At 31.2% G+C, this 25,164-nt stretch overlaps 1 protein-coding gene and 2 pseudogenes across 2 annotated transcripts; 2 read left to right on the top strand and 1 right to left on the bottom strand.

The window, feature by feature from the left end:
* The first annotated feature begins 1,524 nt into the window (after positions 1-1,524).
* Positions 1,525-4,380, top strand: LOC110641145 (elongation factor 1-alpha). Of its 2 annotated transcripts, none has more exons than XM_021792761.2 (3): positions 1,525-1,682; positions 1,936-2,418; positions 3,240-4,380. In XM_021792761.2, exons 2-3 carry the CDS (start codon positions 1,957-1,959, stop codon positions 4,125-4,127), a joined length of 1,350 nt encoding a protein of 449 aa, XP_021648453.1. In that variant the 5' UTR covers positions 1,525-1,682; positions 1,936-1,956; the 3' UTR covers positions 4,128-4,380. The 2 variants fall into 2 exon arrangements, with proteins under 2 accessions (XP_021648453.1, XP_058001261.1); XM_058145278.1 differs by having other exon boundaries at positions 1,604-1,682; positions 1,897-2,418.
* An 8,237-nt stretch (positions 4,381-12,617) lies between these two features.
* LOC110641142 (elongation factor 1-alpha-like) lies at positions 12,618-15,193 on the top strand (annotated as a pseudogene).
* Positions 15,194-17,152: 1,959 nt separating this feature from the next.
* LOC110641147 (elongation factor 1-alpha-like) lies at positions 17,153-19,704 on the bottom strand (annotated as a pseudogene).
* Positions 19,705-25,164: the final 5,460 nt, after the last annotated feature.

Below are 25,164 nucleotides of genomic sequence, written 5' to 3'. Positions count from 1 at the left end.
TTTTTATTAATAATTAATTAACATCATTTACAAAATTTTTCATTACTTATATATAAAAAATTATTTGTTAAATATAATTCAACTTAGTTAAGGATTTATATTCTAATAAAGTTTTGATAATATATATATATATATATATATATATATATATATATATATATATATATATATATATATATATATATTACTTTAATGTTGTCTTTTTCTTAATTATTGACTTAATTGTATTTAGATTATAATTTATTGATTAAGAATTTTAAATTTATATAAACTATATATTATTTTAAATAATAAAAATTTAAAATAAATTAATATTTAAAAAAATAATTATTTATTATTATTATAATAAATCTATACGAGCATTTTTTGAAAACCTAATGTTTCCCTTATTCATATATTTATAGATATAGATATATTGATATTATTAGTTTAATTATAAATTAATTATATTTTTATTTTTCACTTATTAATTTTTTATTTTAATTAATTACTTTTTATAAACTTGTATACTTAATTGAAGTTATGGCATAAGTATATTAAGGATTTTAAATTTATATAAATTTTATAATTAAAAATTTTAAATTTATTTAAATATTAAAATTAATTTAAATAATAAAAATATTATTATAATTAATTTAAAAGAAAGAGGGTATTTTTGGCAAAACTTATATTCCCCTCCTTCCCACATTTATACAAAATATAGATATATATTTTTATATTTAATAATAATAATAATAATAATAATAATAATAATAATAATAATAATAAAAAATATTAGAAAAATAAAAATTAATACTTTAAATATTTTATAATATTATATATAAAAATTTGCAATATAAGTTAAATAATAAAAGTATTTTCTTTTATTTTTAATAATGTAACTAAATAATAAAAAATAGTTTACTTTCAAAAATGATTTTTTTTTATATTTTGTGAATAAATTACAAAATAATTACAATATAAATATGTGGAAAGTTTTGAAAGCGAACTAATTTGAGTTACGGATGCTTCGTCCGTTACGCAAATGCTTTGTCTTCAGTTTCAGAGAGATTATTATATATATATATATATATATATATATATATATATATATATATTTTTTTTTTTTTTTCAATAGATTATTAAATATATTTGCAGCACAAGAATTGAATATAATTATATATATATATATATATATATATTTATTTATAAATTATAAAGTATAGAAAATATTATGATTTTTTAAGAAGCTTTGCTGACTTTTGTGGATCCAATAATTTAAATTTTTTTATTTATTTAAACGATATTTGATTCATATTTTAAATATGTTTAACAACTGATAAATATTTAAATAAATAAATTAAAATATATAATAAATTTTAAAAATTAAAATTATATCTGATAAATAAGTGATCTGATATTCATCCGCGATACTTTATATCATCTCACATGCGGTCAGTATTGATAAAAAAACACAAAAAAACCCTTCTGCTTGATTCCCAAGCAAGGGGGGACAAATTCGTCATTGCATCTTACATCTGAAGGGCAAAACCGCAAGATGAATATTAGACGCCTTCAAGAACCCTAGCCCTTATATCCCTATAAATAACGGCAGTTTTGCGTCCGCATCACTCAGTTCGGTGTCTCCTCTCTTAAACATCGCAAGCGGGGTTCTAAGGCGAGCCTTCAATCCTTTAACTCAGGTAACTTCATTAGTTAATTATGTTTGGAGATATATAGATCTGATTATCTCTGTATCTCTAATTCATTCGAATTTTTAAGATTTCTTATGTAGATGCTTCGCATCATACAGATCTTTCAATCTCTTTATGAAATTTTCTAATCTAAATTGTAGCAGTCTGAATTCTATGTTAATTTCCCCTCTTTTTTAATCTGATTTAGAGCAAATTGACTCAGATTTTGTCTGAGTTGCTGAAGCTTATACTTCGTTTTCAGATCAGTTTTTAGGCATCTATAATGGGTAAGGAGAAGGTTCACATCAACATCGTGGTCATTGGCCATGTCGACTCTGGCAAGTCCACCACCACTGGCCATCTCATTTACAAGCTTGGAGGTATTGACAAGCGTGTCATTGAAAGGTTCGAGAAGGAAGCTGCTGAGATGAACAAGAGGTCATTCAAGTATGCCTGGGTGCTTGATAAACTCAAGGCTGAGCGTGAACGTGGTATTACAATTGATATTGCCTTGTGGAAGTTCGAGACCACCAAGTACTACTGTACTGTTATTGATGCTCCTGGGCATCGTGACTTTATTAAGAACATGATTACTGGTACCTCACAGGCTGACTGTGCTGTCCTCATTATTGATTCCACCACTGGTGGTTTCGAAGCTGGTATTTCTAAGGATGGGCAGACCCGTGAACATGCTCTTCTTGCTTTCACCCTTGGTGTAAAGCAAATGATTTGCTGCTGCAACAAGGTAACATTATATTTTGTGTCTGTTTCTATTCTTATTCGATGTCTTTGTTGATTGTGGCCCTACTCTTCTGATAAAGAACACCCATGTAGGACAAATGCAGTGTTGAAACGTTTATACTATTTGAGGCATTCATGGACAATGTCCAGAACTACAATGCGTGTTTACTTTATTAGTAGATCTATGATGTTGTCTATTTGGGAGAGATGGCCTAATGGTTGATGGCTCCGGATGTTAAACCGGAAGTTCTTCGTATTGAACTAATGAGGGTTCGATTCCCTCTCTCTCCATTTGTTATGCAGTAGATTAATATTTGGTTTTAATTAAAAAATTTCATTATTTGGTTCCCTATTATATGCTTGAACTGTATTTAATTGAGGGGATGCAAAAATTATTTTAGCTTGCACTTTTTGTAAAATTGTTTTTATGAGCTTCCTTTTTACCTTGTATGGATCTGTAAGCGTGTTTTAATTTGTATTGTATCTATGTTTATTTGTTTGCTTGCTCTTTTTTTTTTTTTTTTTAATGAATTAAGTTTTCAGAGATAAACAGTTTACCATGGATGCACTAAATTGAATGTGAGAGGACTGCCTGCTATGGGTGCCTTTAGTGTTAAATTAAATTGCCCTTGCTTCTTTCTTAAGTGCTGTTCCCCCCAACCATATCTCGTTTATTCGATTACATTTTTTTGTGGCTTTTTTGTGTGTTTTTGAATATGGCTTCGTTGTCCATGGACGAATTGGTAGTTGTATTTGTTACTCATTTGACTTTATTAATTTGTTTTTTTTTCCTAAAGTATTCCCTTTTGTCCATCGTTTCCTTAGATGGACGCTACAACACCCAAGTATTCCAAGGCCAGGTATGACGAAATTGTCAAGGAAGTCTCCTCATACCTCAAGAAGGTTGGATACAACCCTGAGAAGATTCCTTTTGTGCCCATCTCTGGTTTTGAAGGTGACAACATGATTGAGAGGTCCACCAACCTTGACTGGTACAAGGGCCCAACCCTTCTTGAAGCTCTGGACCAGATTCAGGAGCCCAAGAGGCCCTCAGACAAGCCTCTCCGTCTCCCACTTCAGGACGTATACAAGATTGGTGGCATTGGAACTGTCCCGGTGGGTCGAGTGGAGACTGGTATCCTCAAGCCTGGTATGGTCGTGACCTTTGGACCCAGTGGACTGACAACTGAAGTTAAGTCTGTTGAGATGCATCACGAGGCTCTTCAGGAGGCCCTCCCTGGTGACAATGTTGGGTTCAACGTGAAGAATGTTGCTGTGAAAGATCTCAAGAGAGGTAATGTGGCATCCAACTCTAAAGATGATCCTGCCAAGGAGGCTGCCAACTTCACATCACAAGTCATTATCATGAACCACCCTGGTCAGATTGGAAATGGATATGCCCCTGTTTTGGACTGCCACACATCCCACATTGCAGTGAAGTTTGCTGAGATCTTGACCAAGATTGATCGCCGATCAGGCAAGGAGCTCGAGAAGGAACCCAAGTTTTTGAAGAATGGTGATGCTGGGTTTGTGAAGATGATTCCCACCAAGCCCATGGTTGTTGAGACTTTCTCTGCGTACCCCCCATTGGGTCGTTTTGCTGTTAGGGACATGCGCCAGACTGTTGCAGTTGGTGTTATCAAGAGTGTTGAGAAGAAGGACCCAACTGGAGCCAAAGTTACCAAGTCTGCTGCAAAGAAGGGTGGAAAGTGAACGCAAAGAATGGGAATTTTTAGTGTTAAAGTTTTATTTATGTTTAGGCATTTAGCTATGTTTAAAGGTTTTCAGTGTACATTGCTAGTTGCTGCGCCCGCATTTGGGTGGAAGACTGGCAGTGAGCTTGTAGTATTACACCATTTTTTGGTGAATGTGCTCAAGACAGTTTTCTTTTCAATTTAGTTCTTGTTATGTACGAGACAGTTTTGCTTACTGATTTAATGGTAAGGCGATTTTGATTTTTGTTTAAGTTCTTTCTTTCAAGTTATTTCGTGTTAATATGGTAAAGCATCCATCCACAGCTTATTCTAAATGTGAATATTATTCTCTCAGCTTCTCATGATGTTTAATTGATTTTAAACATAGTATTTCGAATTTAATTAGTTTGGAATTAATATTTTGTAGTTTTTTTTGGTTTGTCAAGATCTCAATCGTGTATTAAGGATAAAGAAGGAAAAAAGGAAAAGTGTTGGTGAAAGATGAGAACATTAAAGAGAGATGGATAAATTATTTTAATGATCTCTTTAATAATAATTAAAATGGTAACAGCGTGAATATAAATTATAGAACAATAGAAAAGAATATGAATTATACTAGAAGGATTAGTTTTTTAGAAGTAAAAGAAGTACTTAAGAGAATGAAAGTATTATACTAGAAGGATTAGTTTTTTAGAAGTAAAAGAAGCACTTAAGAGAATGAAAGTGGGTAAAGACTGAAATACAAATTAAAGTGTAGAAGTGTTTGGGAGATATGGAAGTGACATGGTTAACTAAATTATTTAATAAGATTATAAACTCAAAAAAATGCCTGATGAATGGAGGAAGAGTATTTTAATACCTATTTTTAAAAATAAGGGAGACATACAGAGTTGCTCAAACTATAGGGGAATTAAACTCATGAGCCATACTATGAAATTGTGGGAGAGAGTTGTAGAGCATCGACTACGTCATGATACTTCTATCTCTCTCAATCAATTTGGTTTCTTGCCCGGTCGTTCAACTATGGAAGTAATCTTTCTCATTAGAAGCTTGATGGAGAAATATAGAGATGTGAAGAAATATCTACACATAGTTTTTATTGATTTGGAGAAGGCTTATGATAGTGTTCCAAGAGATGTCTTATGGAATGTGTTAGAATAAAAAAGGGTATCTATTACGTATATACAAGTGTTGAAAGATATATATGAAGGAGCAACTACTATTGTGCGTACAGTGGGAGGGGACACAAGAGATTTTCCGATCTCAATTGGATTACATCAAGGATCAGCCATAAGCCCTTATCTTTTTACATTAGTTTTAGATGAATTGACAAAACATATACAAGAGAGTATTCCTTGGTGCATGATGTTTGCGGATGATATTGTTCTGATAGATGAGACACGAGAAAGAGTCCATAGAAAGCTAGAACTTTGGAGAAGTACTTTAGAGTCAAAGGGTTTTAAGTTAAGTAGAACGAAGACAGAATACATGCATTATAAGTTCAGTGAAGGCCAAACTGGTGATAGGAAATGAGTTAGTTTGAATGGAGTGGTACTGTCCCAAAGATGTTAGTCATAGGATTAAAGCTGGGTGGTTGAAGTGGAGACGTGCAACGGGAGTTTTATGTGATCGTAAGATTCCAATAAGTTGAAAGAAAAATTTTACCGTACAGCCATACGACCGGTTATGTTATATGGTAGTGAGTGTTGGGCACTGAAAGAGTCGTATGCGTCTAAGATAAGAGTTGCAGAGATGAGAATGTTAAGGTGGATGAGTGGTCATACTAGACTAGATAAAATCCGTAATGAGAGTATTAGAGAAAAGGTAGGAGTGGTGCCAATTGAAGATAAGTTGAGAGAAGGGAGATTGAGGTGGTTTGATCATGTGAAACGTAGACATACGGAGACTCCAGTTAGACAAGTAGAGCACATTAGGTTAGAGGATAGAAAGAAAAAAACAGGCAGACCTAAATTAACTTTGAGGAGAGTAGTACAACATGACCTAGAAGCATTATACATTTCTGAGGATTTAACCCAAAATCGTTTAGAGTAGATAAAGCGAATCCATGTAACCGAACCTAAATTTTTGAAATAAAAGCTTAGTTGAGTTGAGTTGAGTTGAGTTTTTTTTTTTTGTTTATAGATGGCTATTTCAAGCTGCCTAAAATGTTCTCGTCTGTGCCGAATTCTTTGTGTTTGGTATCATTTCTATTTGTAGTCCTATGCCATGACCATTAGATTAGGCATCAGGGTATTTCTTTAACATAAGACTAATTTCTTTTAAGTTTTGTGACTGACATCACTTAATATCGAACAAGATGCTTAAATGTACTTTAACTGTTAAAACAAAATTTGATTCTCGATTCAAATTTCATCTGGAGCTAAAATTGTAACATTTTTCTATTTGTTATTCTAATATTCTGATTTTTTTAATATTAACATATTACATAATTTGTGTTCTATTTTAATTAATTTGAAATTAAAATTTAATTATTAAATTTTATTGTTTATGTTGATTAAAACTAGTTATAAACTAAAAGTATGCCTTGGTTTTATTTATGATTCCTGCGATTTCATTCATAGTTTTCATCAATCTCCATAAGTTTTTTTAAAATAAAATACTTTTCGATTTAAATTAAAATTTTAATTTATATTTTTATTGCATTTTATTAAATATTTATTTTTTGTATTTATATACAAATTAAATGACATCATTCTCAAAACATAATAATTAAAATATTCATAAATTTAGTTCAAAATAAGTTATAATACTTGAGTTACACCATTTTGAAAACTTTTTTTTTTGTATTTTTTTTGTCACGACCCAACCTATGGGCCGGACCGGCATTAGGATTTGGGCCAGCTAAAGCCCCGAGGCCTGTAGTAAGCCTAACTATTTCTTAACTCAACTCTAAGCCCCATTGGGCCTAATTTCAAGAATTCAACCGGATAGAGTCCGGCCATAAAGTGAACTTTTCAACGGGGAGTTTTTGACTCACCCGACCTGTAAACACGATATATAATCAACTGGGGAACTCAGCTCACCCTCCACATACTCAATGTCATAAAAATAAATGGGAGCTCAGTTCCCTCATCCAGTCCATCAAACATGCATATAATAATACGTTTACAGGTCCAACATGATAATTATATTATAGACCCAAATCAAATAAATACTTCTAACACATGCGGAAATTCTAAGAGTTAACAGGTTTATACAAACATTAATAAATGACCTGCGAGGGAGAAAAGCAGGTTAACCTCAAAAATATCCTCCTGTGGCCTGAAAAAATATTGAATAGGAGTGAGCGTTCGACTCAGAGAGTAAAATATCAATTTTAACCATAATCTCTATAACTGTCTAAAGCTAATGCACCCTGTAGAGTGAAATGCAACATCAGTAATATTTTCACATCATAACAGCAAAAAGGTAATTTGGAGCACTCACACACCCAGTAATGTCAAATCATAAATATATGGGAGCTGATCCCCTATACAGCTCTCTTAAATCCAACCTGTGCCAGCTAAGAACTCAAGCCGGACTTTCGCTTAATAAACCAAATTGGGGTCCCAACGAAGAATTCAAGCCGTGTCTACCCTAAAGGACTAGGTCTCAGCGAAGATCTCAAGCCGTGTCTACCCGTCCTATCCATAGCCAACACCACATCACACGCACGCCAATGCACGCACACTGCTCTAAATTACCACAGCAACATCCATGGCACTTTAACAGTTGTGAATGCAACATAAAACGTGCCTAGGGTTTAACTACATAGATATATACATATAAGTGACGCATGGGCATGCATTAAACATATAATAATATCGAAATTATAATTAAAATTAATATTTTACTCACAGACTTGACATTAGTCACTATGGTAGCTGGGCGGAGGAAAAGGGCTGTCCCGGCTCACCTGATAATTTTATTACAATCATTTAATAAATTTGACTCAATACAAACTAAGAAAAAGACCAAAGACGTCCTAAGTCGTGCCGAAAATCTGGCAGAGTCTCCCCTATACCTAGGACCTACCCAACCTGCAAATGGGTTTAGAACACACTTCTATATTCACATCCAGAATGGACCAATGTTCCCTCCATAGTTCTTCTGCTGAACAATATGTTACTCTGGAAATCACTTCTCATTTGATTCCCAAATTGAGACAAGAAGGTATTCTCATTTACATTTTGGAGCAGTGAGACTTATCCTCAATCTACATGGAAGACGTGGACTCCCAGTAACTGCCAGAGTGTCTCAAATATGTTTTTCCAAACACCTACACCTTCTACCCAAATAGTTCTACAGCAACCTTGTAACACCCTCCTTGTAGCAACTTCGTACATTCTATTGTTCCGGTAACCAGTGTCGGTCCGGAAAGCTAGAACGTCCGAAAAAAAATTTAAACTAAAGTGAGGAATCGTAATTAACTCAAATATTAATAAGAAAAATTTAGGAAAAAATTTAGAAATAAAATACAACCAAGTTAAATGAGCCGGTGCCCTAGCGATGGTTAACCCAGTGGGAAGTTGTGGTTCTCGTAACTAGGAGCCTTAAACCCGAGAGAAAATTCATAAAATAATTTTTTGGACTCTAGAGAAGGGTCATTGAGGTTTCTATGGCATTAGAATGCCAAGAAAATACTTAGAAAAATTTTTCAATCAGTACAGACAATTTTAGTTTGTTAAGCCAAACGGAGGGCATTTTGGTCATTTCGCCTTCAGAGGTGATTTTTGGTCGACTTGTCCAGTTAAGTAAATAATTATTATGACATAAAATATAAATAAATATTACTAAAAGTTAAATTGAAAATGAGCAGAGGAGAAAAGAAAAGAAAATAAGATAAAAGGTCCATTTATGACATCATTGTGATGTCATTAAGCAAATCCCACTAATCATATTTAACTAACATTTAAATTAACTAATAAAAAGGGAAAATAATACCACAAAAATCAAAAAAATCAGCAGCCATCACCTTCCTTCAACTAGTCGTTTCCTCTCTTCTCACCCAAATCACCATTGAAGCTCCACTAAAGCTCCCAATCTCACCAAACACTTGAAACCCTTATTTAGCTTCACAAAAAATTAATCTAGCAACTTGAACATCCTTTAGGCAGCCAAAAGAGGAAGAAAAAAGAGAGTTTAGTTGGCTTGAAATTCTGCTCCAATAAGATTAGTGTCAAATTCTTGTTCCTTTTGTTTTAATTCATGTTCAATGGCATTGTGTAGGAAATAGAAGAAAATAAAACAAACAAGTGTGTGTGTGTGCACCTTATAAATTTTGGCAGCTAGGGTTAACTAAGGTTTGATGATTTTGCTTGGTAGAAAAATGGTTATAAGCAGCCTTTGGTAGTGGATGAGGGATTGAACATAATTAAGTAAATGAAATGCAAGAATTGTGCATGTATGAAATGAAAAAAATTGGACACTTGAACAATTCTAGGGTTTGCTCATATGATGGTTTATTAACCTTATAATGGTCAATTAGTGACCATTTGAATGTGTGTGAGGAGGAAAGGAAGTGAGTTGTGGCTTGTTATTTGAGTTTGGGTGAGCTACCTTGGCTGACCTGCAGGACTGAGTGTGAGTCCAGCAGGTTTAGGCAGCTATAAATGCAGTTGTAGAGGTTCAATTGGTGCAAGGCCAATTGAACATGAAACTAGATACATAATGACACAACTTTGGTGAAGAAACCTTGCCCAGAAAACTAAACCAAGTTGACCTAAAAATTGCCCTAATCCGGGTGACTTGCATTCTACCTTGGCAAAATAACCAAATGAACAGTGTTTATTCATTTAGTCATAACTCAGTGTAGAAAGGTCCAATTGATATGAAATTTTACCAGTAGAAAGCTGAGACATAGACCTACAACTTTTATGGGGAACACAAATCCAAATTCTGATCATAACCTAGTCAAATTGCCAACCAAACTTAGGTAACTAAATCTGGCAGAACCAAATTGCCCAGAAATTCTGGGTATAGGTCAATCCAGCTAGTTATGGTAAAATTATCATAACTTGAGCTACAAAACTCCAAATGGAGTGATTCAAAAAAATAAATATAACTAAACACAATAAGGAACAACTTTCATGAAGATAATTTTGCCAAATTCCTACTGTACAAATGACTAATGGAAAAGTAAACTTAGTGCTTGAAATCTGAAAATTGTGAATAACCAACACTAAGCTTAGAAATGGTATTGGCAACCAATATCAACAATTTTAGAATGCAAAATGTGGTATGTTGGGAATATTAGAACCAATGTACCTATTGTCTATGCAAAAGTCAACATTTTAGTTGACCAATTAAATGAATAGTAACACTTAAACTTCAATTTCAAGAATTATGAAATTTAAAAGTGTAACATGCCCTAGTACACCTAGTAAGATTGGTTTGGATATATTGGCATGCCAATAGGGTTCAGTTAGCAGTACTACACATGGCATTATGCCATTTTGTGATTTCAAAGCTTTTAGCCATTCTGACATTGTGATGATACTTGGCCTTGTGCGTAATATTTATTACAGCTCATTAGCTGTTCTGTTGCACACCGGGAGATACATATGTAACCAATGGTGTGACTGCCCAAGGTACTTGATACCTAGTGCCAGTTTACCCGTTTATCCAGTCTAGTCATCCATTATAGGTTACTTGGGCAACAAAAAATGAAAGAAGATAAATTTAATGAAATTATGAATATAACAAGTATATAACAAATAAGATTACCAATAATGATCGAAAAATGGTCTGCATAAGACATCAGAACATGCAGTGCATATTTATTTTTTGTTATTTCTTTTTATTACATTATTGGCACTAGTAAGCATTATTGCTTAGCGCGTTGCTTTTGTCACGTGTAGGTTCTGGAGAGACCGATAGAGAGCCCAGTAGACCACAGACTGGGTGAGATCATCCGCAGCTCTGCATAGTGTCCGTGTCACCTCACCGACGTCAGCGCATTAGTAGGACACTAGGTTTCATTTTGGGTATTTTGTAATTAACGTTTATTTTCTCATATGTAATTGAAACTTATGTAATGTATTTTGGTATTAATGTAAATAGTGGAAATTGTATTTATGAATAAAAAAGTGAATATTTATTTATGACTTTTACATGAATATCATATGAGATGAATAATTGAGAAATGGAAATGTTGTTGAAAAATATTGAAATTTTATTGATGAAATGAAGTTTGGGATTGATTGAAAATTTTGGAAGTGTTTTTCACAGGTTCCGAAGAACTGTTTCTCCATTTTTAGCCGGTACTCTGTCAGATTTTCTATAAAATTTGCGGAATCTCAAATAAATTGATGTTTTCCATAAATGACTTAAATAAATTATACTTCACCAATTATACTTTATAACTATGAAAAAATAAATAAGGAAGGATAAAAATAATTGAAATAAAATATGGTATTTCGGTAAACTGTGTGGCATATCTTGCTCAGCTACACTGTAGACAGGTAAGGGGTGTCACAAACCTTCTCCCTCTGATATTGTGAACCTAACCTCTTCTCTTTCTTTCTATTCTCTCTTAAGAAGAACTTTTTCTTCTCGCATTGATAACCTTATAAAAATAGCTACATTTTATTATAATTAAATTAATTTTTATTAAATTGATAAATTGACAAATGAATTATAAATTTGAAATTATATATATTTTAATTAATAAAATGACATTCTTTTGTTATATATATATATATTTTTTTCTTTTTTTTTTCAAATATATATAATAAATATATATTATTATATTTCATTTTCTGTTCTGATAGATAGGGGTGAGCATTCAAACCAAACAGAACAGAACCGAACCGAACCAAATTAAATTATAAAAATCGAATTTCAAATTTTAGAAACTGAACCGAATCGAAATGGGTGAAAAATTGAATCGAACCGAACCATTATATTTTGGTTCGGTTCAGTTTAAACAGATCGATTTTTATTTTTGATTGATTTTTTAATTTAGAATTGATTTTCAAGTTATTTGATCTAATTTTGACTTTAGTTTGAATCTAATAACCATTAATCAATGAAATTAAATAATTAATATATATATATAATTAAATATAAATCATAAATTTCCCATAAAAATAAATTATTTTAAAAATCGATTCGGTTCGATTTAGTTGGATTTGAATATATAAATTATTATTCGGTTCAATTCGATTTAATCGATTTATTTCTCTTCAAAATGAACCGAACCGAAATAATCAAAATTTTTATAATATAAAATTGAATCAAATCAATTAAATTTTAAAATCAAACTAATTAAATCAAATTAACTCAATTTGATGTAATTTTTTTATTTGAATTAAATTCTGCTCAACTCTACTTATAGACATAGATATAAAAGTTTAGGGATTTATTTAATTATTATTTTCCGATTGCTAACTTGCCTCCCGTCGTTACAAAAATCTATATATACTATTTTATTTTCCAAGAAAAGGGCTGGGGGAGATTGGTATTTGATACAGGCAATTGTGGCACAATAGTCATTTCACAGCCCAGATAGCCGAGCCCCAGCCAGCCCCAAGAAACCCTAGCTCTATTTTTCGCTATAAATAAAAACCACCTCTACTCGTTTTTTCTTACCTCAGCCTTTGCCCTTCATACTGTCTGCGTTGTTGCTTCATACTGTAGCTGCCTCTTAGATCCTCTTTTCAGGTAGATCGCTTATAGCTTAGTTAATCAATTCACTTCTTTAGCCATATTCCATGCTTATATCTGTGAATCTCTGTCTCCAGTGGCTTTTTGTGTTATAAACTCCCAAATATAAACTGATTCTTCATATTAGATTTTTTTTTAGTGGAATTTGTTGTGTTGTATAGATCTATGAGATGTGAATTAGTCGAAATTTTCTATCTTTAGTTGGTGAATTGTGTAATTTTAGGTGCTTCAGTTTTGATTGATTGATGGTTCTTTTTTTTTTTCTTTTTGGGTCCAGTAAGTAACTCAAATTTGGTAATTTTGTATCGATATTAGAAAATGGGTAAGGAGAAGGTCCACATCAACATTGTGGTCATTGGCCATGTCGACTCTGGGAAATCCACCACCACTGGTCATCTCATCTACAAGCTTGGAGGTATTGACAAGCGTGTTATTGAGAGGTTTGAGAAGGAAGCTGCTGAGATGAACAAAAGGAGATGAACAAGAGGTCATTCAAGTATGCCTGGGTGCTTGACAAGCTCAAGGCTGAGCGTGAACGTGGTATTACCATTGATATCGCCCTGTGGAAGTTCGAGACCACCAAGTACTACTGCACTGTCATCGATGCTCCTGGACATCGTGACTTTATTAAGAACATGATTACTGGTACTTCACAGGCTGACTGTGCTGTCCTCATCATTGATTCCACCGCTGGTGGATTTGAAGCTGGTATTTCCAAGGATGGGCAGACCCGTGAACATGCTCTCCTTGCTTTTACCCTTGTTGTCAAGCAAATGATTTGCTGCTGCAACAAGGTAATAAATTTAGCTGGCCGGAGCTGTTTTTGGTGCTTCAATTTTATTATGTAGCATATCTGCATTATGAGATATAATTACATTCTATGGCCAGGGGGGAAATTGTTATTCTGTGATTACATTTTACTTTATAAAAAAATACAGATTTGATAAGAACACTTGGTATCGGGTACTTTCTATTTAGGATAGGGTATGGTAGTTCTTGGTTATGCAAATTCAACAATGGTTTTGACAAGAAATTAATTAGTTGTTTTTTTTGGGTACTGTTTTATTCGGTGATTTCTGTTGTAATATCATCTTTTTGCTTTCTCAATTAGATATTGGGTTCAGTCAGGAAGTTGCTTTTTTTTTTTTTTTTTTGAAACTTGTCTATGCTTATATTTTAGATTTATGTTTACAAGCAATTGAATATCGCTTTATTTTATGTGTTAATTGATGTATGCTTTGTAATGTTTGTTTTTTCCTTTCTTTAGATGGATGCCACCACTCCCAAGTATTCCAAGGCCAGGTATGATGAAATTGTCAAGGAAGTCTCCTCGTACCTCAAGAAAGTTGGATACAACCCTGAGAAGATTCCATTTGTACCCATCTCTGGGTTTGAAGGTGACAACATGATTGAGAGGTCCACCAACCTTGACTGGTACAAGGGCCCAACCCTTCTTGAAGCTCTGGACCAGATTCAGGAGCCCAAGAGGCCCTCAGACAAGCCACTCCGTCTCCCACTTTAGGACGTTTACAAGATTGGTGGCATTGGAACTGTCCCAGTGGGTCGTGTGGAGACTGGTATCCTGAAGCCAGGTATGGTTGTGACCTTCGGACCCAGCGGACTGACAACTGAAGTCAAGTCAGTTGAGATGCATCACGAGGCTCTCCAGGAGGCCCTCCCTGGTGACAATGTTGGGTTCAATGTGAAGAACGTGGCAGTGAAAGATCTCAAGAGAGGTTATGTTGCATCGAACTCCAAGGATGATCCTGCTAAGGAGGCTGCCAATTTCACATATCAGGTTATCATCATGAACCACCCTGGTCAGATTGGAAATGGATATGCCCCAGTTTTGGACTGCCACACCTCCCATATTGCAGTGAAGTTTGCTGAGATCTTGACCAAGATTGATCGTCGGTCAGGAAAGGAGCTCGAGAAGGAACCCAAGTTCTTGAAGAACGGTGATGCTGGTTTTGTTAAGATGATTCCCACTAAGCCCATGGTGGTTGAGACCTTCTCAGAGTATCCTCTATTGGGTCGTTTTGCTGTTAGGGACATGCGCCAGACTGTTGCAGTTGGTGTTATCAAGAGCGTGGAGAAGAAGGACCCAACTGGAGCTAAGGTCACAAAATCAGCTGCCAAGAAGGGAGGGAAGTGAATTGTTCATCCCACAAATTTTGTTGTGAACAGTTTATATTGCTGTTATAGATTGTTTGGATGTTTAGTTAGAGGTTGTATTTCGAGTTTCGTAGGTACACTGTTTGGGTGTTGCAGCCAGAATTGGCTGTAGGACCGGCAGTGGGCGGACTCTATTCATCTTCATGTGTTGCATAATTGAGAGTAGTTGACTTCTTTCCTCGTTTGTTGTGTGTTTTGAAATGTTCCATGAAAATTTGTTCAAGTGATTGTTGAAGATTTTTTTCAATGGCTCTTATATTCATTGAGGGAGTTTAGTTTAGCTTTTTTTTTTCTTAATTAATATAAAATTTTATCTTAATATCAAATTATTTTAAAAATTAACAATATTATGAAATTAAGCCCTTTTTAATGAAAGAATGAAAAATTTAATCTGAAGGGTAGGAAATTAATTTTCTTAGTTTTTATCTAAGTTAAGAAATTAAAAAGTTTAGTTTATAAATTTAAAATAAGTTTTTCTTAAATTGAGCTTAAATTAGAAATTTTGAATTAATTTGAGCAATCCAAGGTCTTTCTGGCCTACTAATTTTCAATTATAGATCGCGAGATTACTGATTGTGGTAAGGATTGATGGGTGAAATTTGATTGGTGAAATTTGACTTTTACCTAAATTAGATTAATTTATTAATTAGTTATTGACCTACTTTCACATTATTTTAGACTTAGGATTTATTTAATTTATTTTGAAAATTTCTATCATATTATTAAAGGTTATTTTTATATTAAAATTAATATATTTAATTAAAAAAATTAACCAACATTTTAACTGTTTATAAATTGAAATTGTAAAAATATTTAATTTAATTGATTTATTTTTTTCTTAATTTTTAAAATTTAATTACTTTTATTTTTTAATTATTTAAAAAAATTATGAAGTCTCCAATTAGACAAGTAGAACACATTAGATTAGAGGATAAAAAAAAAAAGTAATAGATCTAAATTGACTTGGAAGAGAGTAGTACAACATAATTTAGAAGTATTATACATTTTCAAGAATTTAATCCAAAATCATTTAAAATGAAAAAAGATAATTCATATAGCCGATCCTAAATTTTAAAAATAAAATTTTAATTTAATTAAATCGAGTCGAATTGAGAAAAAAATTGATTGAATATTTTTTCACAAATTTTTTATTTTAAAAGAAGCCTAGAAGTGTAAGTGTTTTATCTTAAATGCTCTTAATCATCCAACAAAATCTAAATATTCCCTCCATCCGATTTAACTTGAAAAAGTGGTGTGATATTTGAAAGAGAAAAATAAGCACTAATTATAATATATTTCCTCCATCCGTTTTTATTCATCCTGTTTGAGTTTTATATAATAATTAAAAAAATAGTTGAATAATTTTATTTTTTAAAAAATATGTTAATAATTAACTAAATTACTCTTAATCTAATTTAATTACTATTTATATTATATAAATATTTATTATATTTAATAAAAATAAAGGGTAAAATTGAAAAAAAAAATTAAATTTTCTTAGTTTTTTTCTAAATTTGATAGTTAATTGTAAATAAAAGAAAATTTTTAATGGGACATGTAAAAATGGATAAAAAAAAGTATATGATAGAATAATTTGAATGTGACAAATATATAAAGGTCTGCCATTGGATATAGGGTTTCTCGTTATTCAAAATTTTCAGTAAAAATTAAGATGAGACAATTGTTTTAATAGTGCTTTTTAATTTTTTACTCTATGAAAATTAAGTTTGAAAATATATAAAAATAATATTATTTATTGTTAGATTTAACTTTATATATATATATATATATATATATATATATATATATAATCATTAAAATAATTTTATCCCATTAAAATATTTAAATTTTATTATATTTAATATATTTAGACTTATTATTTTAACAATTATTAAACTTATTATATAATAATTAGTATTTAAATTAATTTAAACTAATAATAATTGTATTTATTGTTTTGATAGTTGACATATAATATATAAAAAATTTATTGTCGTTCTGGCAAGTGTTAAAAAAATATTTTTTATAATAAAAATTATAAAGACTCGATTTTAAAATCAAGTGAAAAATTTATTATTAAATGATTATTTGATTATATATATATTTTTACTCGATTGATGTAAATATTTACAGATATTAATATATGCATATATTTTTTTTCAATGAATAGTTTATCATTATATATAATATTTTTTTGTTAAATTAAGCAAAATAATTTTTGTACCCATTAGCTCAAGGAAAGAAATCGACAACTTTCAAGTATCCAGCACATGAAGATGAATAGAGTCCGCCCACTGCCCTGTCCTATAGCCAATTCTGGCTGCAAAACCCGAATGGTGTACCTAGGAAACTCAAAATACAACCTCTAAATAAACATCTAAACAATTTATAATTGCAATATAAAATGTTCACAACAGAATTTGTGGGACGAACAATTCACTTCCCCCCTTCTTGGCAGCTGATTTTGTTACCTTAGCTCCAGTTGGGTCCTTCTTCTCTACGCTCTTGATAGCACCCACAGCAACAGTCTGGCGCATGTCCCTGACAGCGAAACGACCCAATGGGGGGTACTCAGAGAAAGTCTCAACAACCATGGGCTTGGTGGGAATCATCTTCACAAAGCCAGCATCTCCATTCTTCAAAAACTTGGGTTCCTTCTCGAGCTCCTTGCCTGATCGGCGATCAATCTTGGTCAAGATCTCAGCAAACTTCACTGCAATATGGGAGGTGTGGCAGTCCGAAACTGGGGCATATCCATTTCCAATCTGACCAGGGTGGTTCATGATGATAACCTGTGATGTGAAATTGGCAGCCTCCTTAGCAGGATCATCCTTGGAGTTCGACGCAACATAACCTCTCTTGAGATCTTTCACTGCCACGTTCTTCACATTGAACCCAACATTGTCACCAGGAAGGGCCTCCTGGAGAGCCTCGTGATGCATCTCAACGGACTTCACTTCAGTTGTCAGCCCGCTGGGTCCGAAGGTCACAACCATACCTGGCTTCAGGATACCAGTCTCCACACGACCCACTGGGACAGTTCCAATGCCACCAATCTTGTAAAAGTCCTGCAGTGGGAGACGGAGTGGCTTGTCTGAGGGCCTTTTGGGCTCCTGAATCTGGTCCAGAGCTTCAAGAAGGGTTGGGCCCTTGTACCAGTCAAGGTTGGTGGACCTCTCAATCATGTTGTCACCTTCAAACCCAGATATAGGTACAAATGGAATATTCTCAGGGTTGTACCCAACTTTCTTGAGGTACGAGGAGACTTCCTTAACAATTTCATCATACCTGGCCTTGGAGTACTTGGGAGTGGTGGCATCCATCTAAATAAAGGTAAAAAACGAAACATTACAAAGCATACATCAATTAACACATATAAAACGAAGCATATACAATTGCTTGTAAACATAAATCTAAAATATAAGCATAGACAAGTTTCAAAGAAAAAAAAAAAAAAATCCTTACTGAACACCATATCTAATTGAGAAAGCAAAGAGATGATATTACAACAGAAATCACAGAATAAAACAGTACCAAAAAAAAATAACTATTTAATTTCTTGTCAAAACCATTGTTGAATTTGCAGAACCAAGAACTACCAGATCCTAATAGAAAGTCCCCAATACCGCAAGTGTTATTATAAAAACTGATTTTTTTTTAATAAAGTAAAAGGTTATTACAGAATAATAATTTCCCCGTCGGCCAAAAAATTTAATTATATCTCGCAAAGTAAATACGCTACATCATAAAATTGAAGCACCAAAAACAGCTCCGGCCAGCTAAATTTATTACCTTGTTGCAGCAGCAAATCATTTGCTTGACACCAAGGGTGAAAGCAAGGAGAGCATGTTCACGGGTCTGCCCATCCTTGGAAATACCAGCTTCGAAACCACCAGTGGTAGAATCAATGATGAGGACAGCACAGTCAGCCTGTGAGGTACCAGTAATCATGTTCTTAATAAATTCACGATGTCCAGAAGCATCGATGACAGTGCAGTAGTACTTGGTGGTCTCGAACTTCCACAGGGCGATATCAATGGTAATACCACGTTCACGCTCAGCCTTGAGCTTGTCAAGCACCCAGGCATACTTGAATGACCTCTAGTTCATCTCAGCAGCTTCCTTCTCAAACCTCTCAATAACACGCTTGTCAATACCTCCAAGCTTGTAGATGAGATGACCAGTGGTGGTGGATTTCCCAGAGTCGACATGGCCGATGACCACGATGTTGATGTGAACCTTCTCCTTACCCATTTTCTAATATCGAGCCAAAAATCACCAAATTTAAGTTAATAATTGGACTCATAAAAAAGGAAGGGACCATCGATTAATCAAAGACTGAAGCACCTAAAATTATACAATTCACCAACTAAAGATCGAAAATTTCGAATCTACTAAGTTAAGATCATAATTCACCTCTAATAGATATATACAACACAACAAAATCCCTTAAAAAAACAATTCTAATATGAAGAATCAGATTTATATTTGGGAGCTTATAACACAAAAAGCTACTGAAGACGTAGATTCACAGATATAAGCATGGAATATGGCAAAAGAAGTGAAGTGGTAAACGTAGCTAAAATCGATTTACCTGAAAAGAAGATCGACGAGGCAGCTACCAGATGGAAGCAACAAAGCACCGCAAAGAAAGAGGCAGATGCTGAAGTAGAACCGAGCTGAGGTTGTTTTTATTTATAGTTTATAGTAAAAAATAGAGCTAGGGTTCCTTGGGGTTGGCTCGGCTATCTGGATTGCGAAATGACTATTCTGCCACAATTACCTTTATCAAGTCTCTATCTCCAAGGATCCGACCCTTGTCTTAAGGATGAATATATATATATATATATATATATATATATATATATATATATATATATATATAATTTATTTAATTTATAAATATGTAAAAGGGTAGTTACTTTACCTAAATTATCTTTTATTATTTATAATATTTATAATTATAATTTTTATTATATAAGTTAATTTTAAAATTTAAATAAATTTAAAATTTTTTAAACTTAAAATTCTACTCCTTATATAATTTTAAAAATTATATAAATTTAAAATTTTTTACCCTATTTATATTTAAATTCTACTTAATTAAATTTTTATAATAATATAATTTAAAATAAATTTTTATAAAAATACTTTCATAATTTATATTTATAATTTATAATATATATAAATATATGATTAACATCACTCAAAATACCCTTTATAATTTATATTATTTATAATTTTATTATTTTTTATTATTTTAATTAATTTTAAAATTTATATAAATTTAAAATTTTTAATTTATTTATATTTTAATTCTACTTAATTATTTTTTTTATAATTCAAAATATAATATCTTTAATATAATTCTATTACTTATTAAATTAGGATAACGTTAATAATATGTAGATTGATGGAAAGGATTAGATTCACATTTTTTTTTGTAGATGTAAAATATTTATAGATTAATCATAGTTTTTAACAATTATTTTAATAAATAAAATGAATATGAGATAAAAAAATCATTGTATACAATAACTAAAACACAATGAAAATAGTTTATTATTATTATTATAATAATACATTATATTAACTAAATTTAATAATAAATATTCAAATGTAAATATATACAAAATAATTATAAATTATAATTTTTTTTAAAAAATATTATCGTATAAAAGTGATTAATGGATTATAATAAAATTATTCAAAATTCTCATAAATAGCTTATGATTATAAAAATTTAGAGCAATGTGCTTATTGTAAATTATATATATATATATATATATATCATTAATATTATATTATATAGGAAAAATTAACAAAAAATACATTAAAAATTTAAATTTTGAGTATGTAGAATAAATAATAAAATAAAAAATCTACATTAATTAACATTACAATAATATATCTTTTGTTAGGATTAGGTTAGAAATATATGAAATATTTATTAAATACTAAAACAATTTGAATTATGTATTCTGTTGAATGATTTAGATAAAAAAATTAATTGAACTTAATATTAAGCAAATATAAAAAGTAAATTTAGAAAAAAAATATAAAACTTTTGTAAAATAATTGTATTTTACAATAAATTGATTTTAGTATTATTTCTTTTTTATATTCTTTAATTTTACAAACTTTTTTTTATTAAATGAAAATAATATGAGATTAAAAGTCAATACATACAATAACTAAAACACAATGAAAAGAGTTTATTTTAATTTAAAATTTAATTATTATTTTAACAACATATTATATTAATTAAATTTAATGATAAATCCTCAAATGTAAATATACACGAAATAATCACAATTTATACCATTTTGTAAATTATTATGATTAATGGATCATAATAAAATTTATTTAAAATTCTCATAATTAGCTTATATCATTAAAATTTTGTAACATCCTTATATTAAGCAGTTTATGCATTCTACTATTTCGGTGACCGGTGTTGGTCCGGACAGTTAGGATGTTTAGACATATGTTTATATCACCTAGAAAAGTCTTGAACAAAAATTAATAGTAATTACCAGAAGGTAAAATATAAATAAAAAAATAGAGCATAAAAAGTTAAATGAGCTGAGGGTCACAGCGATGGGTGATCGTACCGGGAAGTGATTGCGAGGTCAATTGTAACCTTAATTTCTTATGGGACATTGTGACACCGCAGTCCTAGGAAAAATTACGAAGTTAGGAGAAATGTGAAAATCACAGAAAAAGATAGAGAACCAGATCAAATAATTAGGTCAGAGTTCCGGAAGAAATACTGAATTATTGGCAAATCGAATCAGACCGAAGAGGGGTAAATTGGTCAATTCATTATTAGAGATGACTCATGACTTAACTGTTCAATAAAATCTAAGAAATGAAAATTTTGAAATATATTGTTAAATTAAAGAAGTGAGGAAAAAGAAAAAGAAAAAAAAAATAGGAGTAATGATATCACTTAAAGTGACATAAGCATGATATGATAAATAATTTCCAATTAATTAGATTTTTGACCAAGTCAATTTTAAAAGATAAATACACATAAAATAACAAATTAAAAGAAAAAAATCAATTGGTCTTCTTCTTAATTCCTTGCCGCACCATCTCTCCCATATCTCTCCCATCTCTTTCCACCATTAATAACCATATCAAGCTTTTAAAAGCTTGATTTTATTCTATACATGCCCTAACTCTCTTAAGTAAAATTTGTTCTTCGATCTTGGCAAGCATCTTGTGAACAAAAAGGAAGAAAAAAGTGAAAGAATTGAAGTTTTGGGAATACTTCCTTAAAGGTTAGTCAAGAATCCCCTTAATTCTCCTTATATTTATGAATTTGCACTTGAAGGGAACTAGATTGATGAAAATAAAATAAAAACAACATATTGAGGAACATAATGAAATTCAGCCAGCTTAGAGATAACTTGAAATTGATGGATTTTGATACAATTAAAGAGGCAGGCAAGCTTGATTGAAGGTGTAGTTGAGGTTTATATGGCTTAATTGCATAAATGGAGCAAATTAGAAAATTAGGGTTCTTGACCCTTAGAGTTTTGGGCGGAAAAATTTGAGAATTTAGTAAATTGATGTACTTTGACCTAAGTAAGGTTTAAAATGGTTAAATTGTGTAATTTAGAATGTGTTTGAATGGTTGGAATGGGATTGAAATGATGAATGTGATGCTGCCTCAATTGAGCAGTTTGACCTTAGTCAGCTCAAATGGCCATAACTGAAAATTGGTTGCTCCAATTGGCGTAAGGCCAATTGGAGATGAAAATTTAGACCTAAAGCTACAATTTTCGTGAAGAAACCTTGCCCTAAAACCAAATACAAATTGGTGAAAAGTTAGGTCAAATCCGGATTTAGGCATATTACCCTGTACAAAACTGACCATATGAACAGTACTTGTTCAAATGGCCATAACTTGGTATAAGAAGGTCCAAATGACCTTAATTTTATACTGATGGAAAGCTAAGACATAACACTATAACTTTTATGAAAAACATAAATATAAATTCTGACCATAACCTATCCGAAAAGTGAGCTGCAGTCGGCACACCAAAACTACCAGAACAGAATTGGTACCCAGAATTCTGGGTTTGGACCAATCCGGTCAGCCTTAGAAAAATAGGCATAACTTGAGCTATAAAACTCCAAATGGAGTGATTCAAAAAGGGAATTAAAGCTAAGACATTAAGGAACAACTTTGATGAAGGAAAATTGGCCAAATTCCCACTGTAGACAAACCAATGGAACAGTACAAACAAGTAACTCAAAACTGAAAATTTGAGATTTAACTCTAATAGGCTTTGAATTGAATTTAGCAATCAATGCCAACAGAAATATGACTCAAAATGTGGTATGTGGGTGTAATTAGAATTAGCATATTTAATTAGTATGAAAAAATCAATATTTTAACCAAATGGTCAAATGAATAGTAACCACAATTATACTAAGTACAAATGACTCAATTTTATGGGGTAAATTAAGTGTATAAAATTTAATTATTGAATTTATTAATTAGAAATAAATTAAATAGATATTGAAACACTCTAGTTATGTGTTTTAGTAGGAAATGAGCCCCCCAAAGAAGGAGGAGGAATTTAACAAAGACAAGCCTAGATAAGAGGTTTGTGCACAACTAATTCTTTTTGTTATTTTTTACTTCCAAATTGATTTAAATAAGTTTATTGTATGATTTATGATTTTTGTTGTGTTGAGAATTTTAACTTGTTGAATGAAATTATGTAAATTAAATATAAATTTTCTTATGCATTTAAGAATTTATTGCATGGTTTTGAAAATTATAAATTTTAAGTTTGGTGTGTTGTCAACTTTGAGCATGAATTTATAATGATTAATTATGTTAATGATTTGTAAACACTTTTGTAAATAAAAATTGTTTTGAATATGATTTGAAACCACATTTGACATGGCAATATGTTTTGAATTCTCATTAGATTGTCTAGTGAAATATCTCATCCACTAGATGGGGTGAGTTCATTCCTCTCTGGCTTGCCAGTTGGGGAAGAGTTTGGATGAGTACTCATATATACTAGCTAGTCTTTGTTCATCCCTCTTAGCTTTGGTTATTGGGAGAGTTTGAAATGTCATGGTGTACAACATGGCAACTATTATGAATTTTGTGTCATAGGTCCAACAGTGTGAATTATTGGTAACGTCTTTTAAATTATGCATAATTTGATAAATTGTGATCGAAGTAAATAATTTGTCAGTGATTCAAAAATATGGTATTGTTTTATGATTTAAAAGAAATGTAGATAAATAGTTACTATTTGATTAAAATGTTATTCAAATGAATAATTTGCATGATTGCAAATATTGATTTTTGGATATCATGAATTTTGAAGAATTTAGAAATTTTAAATTTTATTTGTTATGAGTTATCAAAGCATAACTTGTATTAAGTTTTAAATTATTAGTTTGTGTACCACTGAGTTCACCACTCAGCAATAGCTTTGTATGCTGTTACAGGTGAAAGAAAATATAGAGCAGCTGAGTGAGATTACTTGAAGACACAGTGAGACTATCTTCGAGTATATTATAGGTATACCTTTGTATATTAGATTTTAATGTAATTCTGTAATTATATGTATATAATTTCATTTTAGCAGTTGTATCAACTATTTTATAATATATTTTTGGAATGTAACCAAATACAAATTATTGTAATATTATCTTGAGTTTTTATGTACTTATAAAGTTTTGTACTACTGAATTTTTAATATTCCCATGAATGTAAATATTAATTTTGTTACATTAATGAGATGTTTTAATGTTTGATTTGATTCAAACTATGTATTGAGTTGCTTGTGTTAATTTATGAAATGAAATTAAATAATGGAGTTGTTGTTGAGAAAATATATTGAGAGTGTTTTTCTTTTCAGGTTTTGAAGAACTGTTTTCTCAAAAAACAGACGGCACTCTGTTGAAATTTTTATAAAAATTGTAGAGATTTTAAATATCTAAAATTTGATTTATATTTGGACTTCAAATAAAAATTTTTAATATCTGAAAAAAATTACCCACAAATTTAAAAATAAACGAAAATTATTTTAAAATCCTTTGTAGTATATTTAATAGGTTACCAGTAGGCGAAGTTCATTAGTTCATTAGGTGTACTACGGAATTATATTATGTATTACGAAGGGGTAAGATGTGATAAATTTAGAATAATATATTTATTGTAAATTAAATGTTGT

Source organism: Hevea brasiliensis, chromosome 4, assembly GCF_030052815.1.
Source record: "Hevea brasiliensis isolate MT/VB/25A 57/8 chromosome 4, ASM3005281v1, whole genome shotgun sequence".
NCBI classification, from domain to species: Eukaryota; Viridiplantae; Streptophyta; class Magnoliopsida; order Malpighiales; family Euphorbiaceae; genus Hevea; species Hevea brasiliensis.
The sequence above is the reverse complement of the archived record's forward strand: the minus strand, read 5'-3'. Positions and strand labels throughout refer to the sequence as shown.